This window comes from Sinocyclocheilus anshuiensis, unplaced genomic scaffold (genome assembly GCF_001515605.1).
Source record: "Sinocyclocheilus anshuiensis isolate Anshui unplaced genomic scaffold, SAMN03320099.WGS_v1.1 scaffold718, whole genome shotgun sequence".
In the NCBI taxonomy this organism is placed as follows: Eukaryota; Metazoa; Chordata; class Actinopteri; order Cypriniformes; family Cyprinidae; genus Sinocyclocheilus; species Sinocyclocheilus anshuiensis.
The window spans coordinates 2,592,368-2,602,770 of record NW_015546102.1 but is presented as its reverse complement, the minus strand read 5'-3'; the positions used below and the strand labels follow the sequence as shown (position 1 = coordinate 2,602,770).

General features: G+C 35.3%; 2 protein-coding genes across 4 annotated transcripts; both read right to left on the bottom strand.

Annotated features, from left to right (window-relative positions):
* Positions 1-2,619: 2,619 nt before the first annotated feature.
* On the bottom strand, positions 2,620-4,973 carry rwdd3 (RWD domain containing 3). Its single transcript, XM_016502206.1, has 4 exons — positions 4,765-4,973; positions 3,476-3,939; positions 3,115-3,227; positions 2,620-2,971 (listed from the first exon to the last, which is right to left on the bottom strand). The coding sequence occupies exons 1-4, from the start codon at positions 4,847-4,849 to the stop codon at positions 2,860-2,862; spliced, it is 774 nt and encodes a 257-aa protein (XP_016357692.1). The 5' UTR covers positions 4,850-4,973; the 3' UTR covers positions 2,620-2,859.
* A 249-nt stretch (positions 4,974-5,222) lies between these two features.
* hccsa.1 (holocytochrome c synthase a) lies at positions 5,223-9,390 on the bottom strand. Of its 3 annotated transcripts, none has more exons than XM_016502204.1 (7): positions 9,298-9,389; positions 8,618-8,729; positions 7,634-7,803; positions 7,382-7,530; positions 7,144-7,263; positions 6,174-6,260; positions 5,225-6,030 (listed from the first exon to the last, which is right to left on the bottom strand). In XM_016502204.1, exons 2-7 carry the CDS (start codon positions 8,724-8,726, stop codon positions 5,838-5,840), a joined length of 828 nt encoding a protein of 275 aa, XP_016357690.1. In that variant the 5' UTR covers positions 8,727-8,729; positions 9,298-9,389; the 3' UTR covers positions 5,225-5,837. The 3 variants fall into 3 exon arrangements, with proteins under 3 accessions (XP_016357691.1, XP_016357690.1, XP_016357689.1); XM_016502203.1 differs by having other exon boundaries at positions 5,327-6,030; positions 9,291-9,388; XM_016502205.1 differs by lacking the exon at positions 8,618-8,729 and having other exon boundaries at positions 5,223-6,030; positions 9,291-9,390.
* Positions 9,391-10,403: the final 1,013 nt, after the last annotated feature.

Here is a 10,403-nt window from a genome sequence, read left to right as displayed (position 1 = left end):
TGTCATAAGTTTCACTTTCCATCTACTTTGTCTAATATATCTTTACATAACAAAAGTGATCTGGGTCTCCAGGTGCTATACTTATATATATATATATATATATATATATTCTTTTTTTGTTGTTGTTAAAAGTTGTATAGCACCTGGTGACATGGTAGATAAATAAACAATTAAAATCTGTTAAAATTAGTGAAATTAAATAATTAAAATAAAATAATTAAAACCACTCCAAATGATTTATTTAATTAATTTCATTAAATTTAAATGAAAAGTAATGATTTCCATTCCTTTAAAAATTTTAATATATTATCCAATATCAAGGCATATGCTGTATGAAAATGCAGTGCATACAGGAATGACTCTTATGTGTCGCTGTGATTACGTTTCTTTTGAAATTAAAGTTGCGTGATCATTCAGACTGAGGCGAATCGTAAGTTTTGGGTGACATGAGATCTGACTGTCGAGGGCTTGCTTGTGAGAGAGTTCATACTGCATCGACCTGGGTAAAGTTGGACACGGAGGGCGCATCGGTTCGTCTCAGTCGTGCCTCTGCATTGATTCAACCAGTCTTCAGCAGTCAGACAGAATTCCAAATTGCCGCTTTTAGCAAGATCAGAAAAAGCAAAGAACAAAAGTCATAGATGTAGCATTAATTTGCCAAATTAAAATGTCATTTGGCCAATACATTTTTCATTTCAACCTAGCCTTTGTACATTTTAATGGGCCGTAATTAAAATATTCAACAGGTAACAGGTGCGTGGGGTCGCCGAGCGTGGCCTCGTGGCAAGGTAGGAAAGTGTGCTTCTCCTCCAGATCAAAGCCCTGTTTTATACAAGTAAATGCCACTGAGTGGATGACATTTAACAAGCAGTGTTGTTTTGTAAGAACATGTCAGGGAAAAGGTCAGGCAAGGTGAATTTATAGTTCAGAGTGGATCATTGTAAAGGGCGAGGAGGTGATTTTCATTAAGCCTTGTTAATTATGTTTAAAAAAAAAGTAATTTCATGTCAATTGCTCCTGGACCCTCCTAGGCAACAGCTGTCTGCACAATGTGTATAAGATAAACATAAGATGACAGCCAGCTACTCAACGTGTGCATGTGGGTGTATGAAAAACAGCTAAAAACAGAATTGCTTCATACCTTTTGCCTAATTAAAATTGATGTTGAAAAACCAATCTCTTATAAAACGGATCGCTTATTAACCTGCAGAAAAGTAACCATAAATTAAAAGATGAGTTTTAATTTGTTTGAAGTACAAAAGCTGTCGTTAAGGTCAGCGAGTGTGCCAAATTCAATTTACACGTTTAATTTAAAGAGCATCCTCACACCAAAGATTTACTTTGTCTTAATTGTATTAAAGAAACACACTGAGTTCTATTCTTAACATTAAGAAGAAAACTTTGTACTAAGTGTTTGTTCTCATAGTGAGGAGAAGGTAAGATCATTGATTTTGCCTTAAATAAACTGAAGCAGTAACTACGGCTTGTTTTTGCCCCCTAGAGCTTTAACTCTGCCATTGCAATTCAAATCTCAACAGTATCCCTACATGACTGGGGACATCATATCTGCTACCACTCTTACTTTGGGGTCCAAAGATTTGAAACATGAGGTTAAAAAAGGTACAACTAATGAATTCGAAATATTTAAGAAATATTTAAGTTAAATTTGAGACGCTGTGTGATAATGTGACTCTTTGTACAGATGGCCAAATTATGGACTTTCAATCTTTAGATCTTCTCGAGTCATGCTGGAGAATATGATCAACAGGTTTAACACAAACGTGTATAGTTCATGCAGCTTGAATGCTGCTGTCATTAAATTCATGCATATTTCAATCAATTTTGGCTAATAGTAATAGAAAAAAAAGTTGTATTACACTTGAATAATGCAACATAAAATTAGCACTGATATGCCACCCTAAAGGAATAGTTCACCCAAAAATGAAAAGTTGTTCAAAATACTGGTCATCCAAGATGTAGAAGAGTTGGTTTCTTCATCTGAACAGATTTGGAGAAATGTAGCATTATATCACTTGCTCACCAATGGATCCTCTGCAGTGAATGGGTGCCGTCAGAATGAGAGTTTAAACAGAGCACAAATCCATTATTAAGATGTTTTTAACTTTAAACTGCTGCTTCTGTGCAAAATAGCAGTCCGTAATCCATAATAATGCTTCCTCCAGTAAAAAAGGACTTGTATTTTAGCCAGAAGCAAAAGTTTAAAAATAAAAACGTCTTGATGAATTTGTTTATTATAAACACACAGCTTTCCACTTCACAAGATGTTAACCGATTGACTGGAGTTGTATGGATTATTGTGATGTTTTTAACAGCTCTTCAAACTCTTATTCTGATGGCTGATTCACCCATTCACCAATTTCTCTATATCTGTTCTGATGAAGAAACAGACTCCTCTACATCTTGGATGGCCTGACGGTGAGTACCAATTTTCATTTTTGGGTGAACTATTCCTTAAATATATTTATAGAAAACAGGCAATTTAATAATAATAATAAATAAATAAACTCTTTACACCATGCATTTACAACTGAGGGTTAAAATGAGTTGTTGAGATTTTGTCGTACACATCAGTGATGATAACCAAAAATAATTTGACCATACATTTTATTTTGATGTTGTTGATGTGAACATTTCCACTAGTCCAACTCTGTAAGGATACATGTCGTCATATGTAACAGTTCAGCTGAGAATATAATAAGACAGCATATTTTACATCGTATGCTCCTTAAGAAAACAGCATGATGCGTTTTATGATGGGATTCCATTAAAGAGCTGTAGACAGTAATTGAGTCCGGCTCCACCCAGTGGAGAGAGTGTGTGTTACACAGCAGCTTCTTGTCAGATGAGTGAGGACACAAACTGCTTATAAAGCTCAGTCAGTCCAATAAGATCAAACTCCCTTTTGAGGTCGTCAAGTGATAAAATGTCTTTTACTTCAAACGTAGACATCCTAAAAAAAAAAAAAAAAAAAAAGGTGGTGGTGGGGAAAAAAGTCAGCTGTGATACAATGAACAGTGGAGTAAATATAATACACAAAATATCATACAAAATGTAAAAAGATGTGTTTAAAACGTATGCAGAGCATATGCTTACAATATCTTCTCTGGCTGTGGAATCTCGCACAGGACACTCATCATCTTTTCCTTACAGCGTTTCCCTGAAGAATCAACATCAACTTTAACCGTCTTCTGAAGGTGGATGTATTCCTACAGAGTCAAATTAGCATGTATATTATGTGATCATTAGAATGAAAACACAAGTGAAAAACTAAATCAAATACTCTATAAACAGCCAGGAATCACATGAGAAATTAGGTTTAGCAATTATGTGCTATAAAGATGCCCTGAAAATCCAGTGATGGCTTTGGTATTTATATTAGTTACTGAATCAACTGTCTGGGAAAATGAAAATCTTATTGTTTAGGAATATGTTCTGTATGATTTTGTACTCATACTTTAATATTTTCCTTTCTCCCTTGCAAAAGAATCAATATTGGCTTCCCCGTAAAGAGTCTCCCAGTGAGACACAGCTCTGAAGCCCATTTTTCGATCAGTTTGATGTATTTTGCTTTGGACCTCATGTGATCTAAATGTAGTACAGCAGTCCAGGTTTCTTCTGTAGATTCTGGTCTGATCTGCGCTGAATCGCAACTTGATGTTTTGGTCAAGTCTGAGAAGTTTTCCTGAAGCCACAGGATTAAGTCGTGGAGCATGGGTTCTGGTGGAAGTGATCGTGCTGTTTCCAGTACATGCAGCCTCAGGTCTTGACACTGTTTTCTTGATAAGTGGCTGGAAGCGATGCTGACATCTGGAGGGGTGTGAGGGTAGTCAGGACAGATGTGGAATGTAAGGGCTAGTTGTGTCTTCTCATTGTTTCTTTCAATCAGTGTGTGTATGCGGTAGACGATTCCCCTCTCAGCTGCATTTAAACATAACATGGCATGAGATTTAAACAGAACGGGGAATACAATTATGGGGTTAGAATTTTTTATTTGTCCATATAAATAGATTATGATCTACAGATTGTTTGTGAAACTCTTAACATATATTTGTGGACCTCGTTCTGTTTATTGGCGAATTGTTTATTTTGTGTGAATCTCTTCATATTTATATTGTGGATTACAATCGGTTTATCTGGAAATATGACATAGTTCTATCTCCATTTAATACAATTGATTCAATATTCATTATGCATAACTTGGTCATTACAAGTTCACATTACAACGTTACAAAAATGTACCACAGTAAGTTTTCATCAAAAGACCGTAGTCACTAACGTACAGTTATTATTACTAATGTAAACCAATTTTAAAGTAATATCAAATGTCAAGTCAAGTCAAGTCACCTTTATTTATATAGCGCTTTTAACAATACAGATTGTGTCAAAGCAACTGAACAGCATTAATTAGGAAAATAGTGTCAATAATGCAAAATGACAATAGTAAACACAAATTTTTCAGTTAAAGACAGTTCATCATTGAATTCAGTGATGTCAACATCCAGCTCAGTTTAAATAGTATCTTTGCAATCAAAATAGTATCTTTGCAATCAAAATAGTATCTTTGCAAAAAAAAAATGGATCTACTTCAAACTGTGTAAGAGACTTTCTGAATCTTTCAGTATTTTATATAACAGTGGCATATAATACCAAGTTACCACAACTTTGTTGTAAAGACAATATAAACACACATTAACTGTAACTATAGTAAGAATAGTGTAAGAGTTATAAATTCCAAAGACTCACGTGACTCTTCTAACAGCTCGAATTCGTCCGGTTCACAGTATATGGCAGATAAAACGGACATTTCATCATACGCTTCCTTCGACATTTTTGCAGTCCATGTAGGAAACTCCACATTATGATTTAAAATGTTCACATTGTAACGTTTACATCTGTCCGGTTTGTTATTGAACTACTTTTTTCATATTCCGTGTAGAAACACTACTATAGAAATCCAGTTCCGCCCGACAACGTGTTGTGCATAAAGCACTTTTCATTAAAAGAACCAAAGACTTAAACTACTTCAGTCTGTGTGCAATGAATTTATTTAATACACGAGTTTCACAATTTGAGTTGAATTACTGAAATAGAATGTCGTGGAAAAGTTCATTTAATTTATTGAGATGCACCTGTATATGTGCGTGTGTGTGTGTGAGAGAGAGAGAGAGAATCAATACTCGTTGATTACAGCATTGAAATAAAATGAATTTAATGAATTTACACACCAACATCAGGCATAAATAGTCTTGTTTGACTATATTTGATTTCAGTTCTGTAGAGTAAATTATTTCTGGTATTTTGTTTTTAACAACATTTTAGTTGTACATTCAAAAAAAAATTTTATGGACAATTCTTTTAACAACTGACATCATGGTAAAATAAATATAATTGATAAGCAAGAAAGCAGCAGTAAATGGAAAAACTAAAAAATATGTATCCACCTATTTACATTCATTGGTTAACATTGTAAATATTTTAAAATAAAACAAGAAAGCAAAATGTATCCGTCAACATTAGTTTCTAAAGTCAGACTTTACATTTTATTTTCACACTTCAGAGTGCCTTCATAAGGCTACTAAAAGATGTTTTGCTACTACTTTTTTAATTGTATGACACTGTATGCCTACAACAGCACACAGTGCCATTATAGCAGCTTTTGCAATTATCATGGTCTTGAAAATATGCACATACCAAATTCACGACAGGAATACAATGATATAAGGTGATTCTGTATTTAAATAAAGAACATCATGTCAAAAAAGCTTCCGCAGACTAAGCTATATAAATATCAGTTCCTAAAGATCACAAAAGAAAATTTATGTGGAGGTCCAGCGCCACCAGGCCACTTTCATACGGTCCCAAACAGCTTCTAAGGAATCAAAGGCTGGACGCACATCAAGGATAGTGTGCTTGGGCACCTGGCCTCCATCATAGTAGTCTATCACATATCTGACCTCTTTTCCACACCGGTCAATAATCCAGTCGTGCCTGTCAAATGGTAGCTCATGCCTACAACACAGAACACCAAAAGCAACTTATAACTGAATTGCCATTGCACTTATATTTTCCTGAAGATGATCACAGAAGTTTTATGCAGAGAATAATTAAGCAAAAACATCAAATACATTTTATTAAGAGATGCGATGACTTACCCCATCCAGTGGCGAAATCTGGCTCTGGGTGAAAAGTATTTTGCTTTTCCACCAAACCTTAAAAGAGAAGGTCCACATGGGCATTCTCTGTGGTGGAGGACAACAGCAGAACATCAGGACTCATCTACTTTATGACATGTGAGGATACACAGTTGCTTTTAAAGCAATAGTTGCTTTTAAATGCAATATTTGCTGAAAATGTGCTGCTCACCCTCAGGGCATTCAAGATGTGGATGAGTTTATTTCTTAAGCAAAACAGATTTGGAGAAATTACATCACTTGTTCACCAATGGATCCTCTGCAGTGAATGGGTGCCGTCAGAATGATAGTTCAAACAGCTGATAAAAAAAAAAAAAAATCACAATAATCCACAAGTAATCCACATGACTCCAGTCCATCAATTAACATACTATGAAATGAAAAGCTGGGTGTTTGTAAGAAACAAAACCATCATTAAGGAGTTTTAACTTTAAACTTTCGCTTTAGGCCAATATACCACTCCATAATCCATAATAACACGTCCTCCAGTGAAAAAGTCCATTCCCTTTTGTTTTCTTGCATCAAAATCTACCAACATATTAAATTCACAAACAGTACTGGATCTGTGCATATTTTTCTCCTGATTCAGACGAGATCACTTTTAACTAGAGAAAAGAATATTATGGACAGAGGACCCGTATTTTAGCCGGACACGCAGCTTTCACTTCACTAGATGTTAACTGATGGACTTAAATTATGTGGATTACTTGTGGATTATTGTGATTTTTTTATCAGCTGTTTGGACCCTCATTCTGACGGCACCCATTCACTGCAGAGGATCCAACAGTGAGCAAGTGAAGTAACACGACATATATCCAAATCTATTCTGATGAAGAAACAAACTCATCTACATCTTGGATGGCCTGAGTGTGAGTACATTTTTAGCAAGTTTGCATTCTTGGGTGAGCTATTCCATTAACATGTGACTTACTTCGAATGGAGCTTCTCCCATCTCAGGATCTCCTGCCAGGCTTGCTCATTATTCTGGTTGTGAATCCTAATGATGTTTCTCATATCTTTCTGGTTGATGTCACCATTGTTCCAGCACCATCTGTTGAAAGTTTGAGTCATGAAGCAATAAAGTTGATGATACTATATGTTTCTGAATCATTATTGGACATATACAGAGCTTCGTTGCTCTGTCTTTTATATTCACCATTAGAACTCACCCCTTCCTCAGCATGGCATTCCAGAACATCTGCTCTGATGGATAAACCCACTTCTGCTCAGATCCACCACGAGGGATGTTAGATTCCTCTCTTACAACAGAAAGGGGAAATGGTTGACCAGATGAAGGTTGCTGGTTAGGTGGTGGCATCTATAGAGAACAGTAAATAAATGAGGCTAAATGGTAGAAAAGGGAAACTCACTACATCTAGGCTTCTAGGTATTAGGTAACCAATTTCAAGAGGGCAAATTACCATGTTTGCTGGATTGATGTCAGACATTGTGGGTTTAGCCCCATTGGCAGCTCTCATAGGACACTCTACAAATTCATAAGCCCTGTCCTGATGTGCTGGTACATCTGGCACAGTCTTTAGCTTATCGCTTGCAGATGCCTGATGCATTGGACATTCTGGTGGAGGGGCACCTGTTGGAAATATTAAGGACAAAAACTAAGGAGAACATCCACATATTTTTGACGTTTATGTATATGAGGGCTCCAACAAGTAATCGCTAAAAAGAACCTTCAACCCTGCTCCTGGAGGGCCACTGTCCTGCAGAATTTAGCTCCAACCCTAATCAAACACACCTGAAGCAGCTCATCAAGGTCTTCAGGATTACTAGAAACTCATAGCCAGGTGTATTAAAGAAGGTTGGAAATAAACTTTACAGGACAAGTGGGTAGAAGATCTCTGCATAAAATTGATGATAATTAATCATGAAAATAATCGAGAATGAATTTGATTATCAATCAACAGAAAACATCTGCCAATCATGTCACTTTACAGCAGCAAATAACATATTTCTATGAACAATGCACACTCATACGTTAAGATTTTTAAACTAGCTTTAACTTCTACTTTAAAAATGGTAAATAATCAGTTTTTTGTGTTTTAGAAGGCAGTGTTTATATTTAATCCTTTGTGCACACAATTTATAGCAAACCTACAGATACATTCACTATATTTGTTTTTTTTATTGCCTTCAAACTGCACATTGTTTGGTGGACAACATTGGTCAGGATATAGAATAACATTTAGTAAATAACAGATTAAAATTTTAATGTTGATTAAAATTATTATTAATTTGATTAATTTAATTGTTCATTTTTAATGTATTATTTTTATTTATTTAATCTGGTTAATCAAATAAATAACATTATCAAAAATAATCTTTAGTTGCAGCCCTATTGTCTATGTTAAAAAAAAAAACAACCTGTACTGAAGTACTAGGTGTCTTACTTTTATTAACATCTCTATGCGTCGGACAGGCCTGTGGTGGTGCGCTGCCAAAGTCTGGCACCATGATGCCCTCTGCCTTCACTGTAGGACTGGACATAGTGTCTCCCATCAGCTTCCCAGACAAAAAGATTAAACAACAGTCAGTTTTGAGTAACCTTACATTTTACATTGTTGCTGTCATATATAAACATGCATGCAAGTATGTATAAAATCTTATAATGGACTCAAAATGCTTTAAGTCTATGAAATGAGCATGTTCTAGCATTAGTAAATGCAGGTTTTTGTGAGTCTGCATGACTTTAAGTGGCATCACTTGTTCTCATTTTTGTCTTGAAGTTGCAAACTGTACACCTGATTGACTGCTATGTTACTGTGAATATACACTGAAGATCTGACAGCGACATTCCTTTCTACCCCAGCACCATGGACTTCAAGATCAAACGTTATTGATATCTGAAGCATTCACTACAAAATTATGCTTTTGGGGAATTGTGCAACAAATGTTACACGAGACACTTATAGAACACACAAGCATAAGATAAAATAATGTTCCTGTCTGTCCAAATAGCGTTTTTAACTGCTTAGATCGTTCATATTGCCCTGTGTTAAAATTACATGCGAAAGATATTGCTGATGAAAGATTAACTGCTATACAGCAGTAGAGCACACTTACCACCCACCTCTACTGTCAATGTCGTTCACTAGAAACATGCCTCATATCCCACAATGCTCTGTGTGATTGCATCACGCCGTGTGTGTGGCACGTCCGGATAACAACATGCACACTGCCCCCTAGAGTATTGGAGAGTTTAGATTTGTATTTTAATTTATTTAAATATGACATTTTCTAGTGTAATTTAGTTGAAGGTACAACGTGAATCGATCATTTAATTTAATTATTATTCACTAAATATTTTGAATTTTCCGGTGACACTATAGTGACTCCGCACAAAAAAAAAGAAAAAAAGATTTGTTCAGTGTACTTTAGTGATGTATTATTTATAATTTATTCAAACTCAAAAGTGACTGACTTTTCAAGTGTGATTGAATCATTATGCAGAAAAGCAGCCACACGTTTTGAAAGATAGAGTGAACGAAAATATTAGTCAATTCAGAGAACAGTGTTGCCAACTCAATTCACCTGATGTGTGTACTGCTAGCATCTGTGGTTTCCTCTTTTTGTGAAATTTGGATGGAAAATGTGTGCCTTTTTATTGTCTGAGTCACTTATCAAAAGTTGCTAAAAGTTAAAAATTGCTAAACATGTTGCTATAGGTGCTTTTGGAAGAAAAAGTTGCTAAATTTAGCAACAAAATTGCTAAGTTGGCAACAGTGTCAGAGAAACAGACACGACTCACTTCAAAGATTTGTTCAAGAACACAGATTCGTTTGTTCACAAACGAAACACTAGTGAGTAAAATTGCTTGCGTGAAGTGAATTGTTCCTGTAAGTAAACATTTAAATAAGAGAATTGGCTTTGTTCTCGTACAACCTCATGCATTATAACATATTAAAACTAAGTTGTTTATTCAGATTAACACATTATTGTCACACCACAGAAACACGCATCTCCGGTCACTTACATGAGCATTTTTGACATCACAGAAATTCATTCCAGTTGGAATAGCTCATACACCTTTTTCAAGAAGCATATCATTGTTGATTTTAACCACATACATAACTATTAAGTAAATAATGATAAATAACCTGAAAAGCCTTACCTTATTGAAGCTTATATAGGCTAATAGTGTCATTATTCCAAATCCAACCAACCACATATTACAAG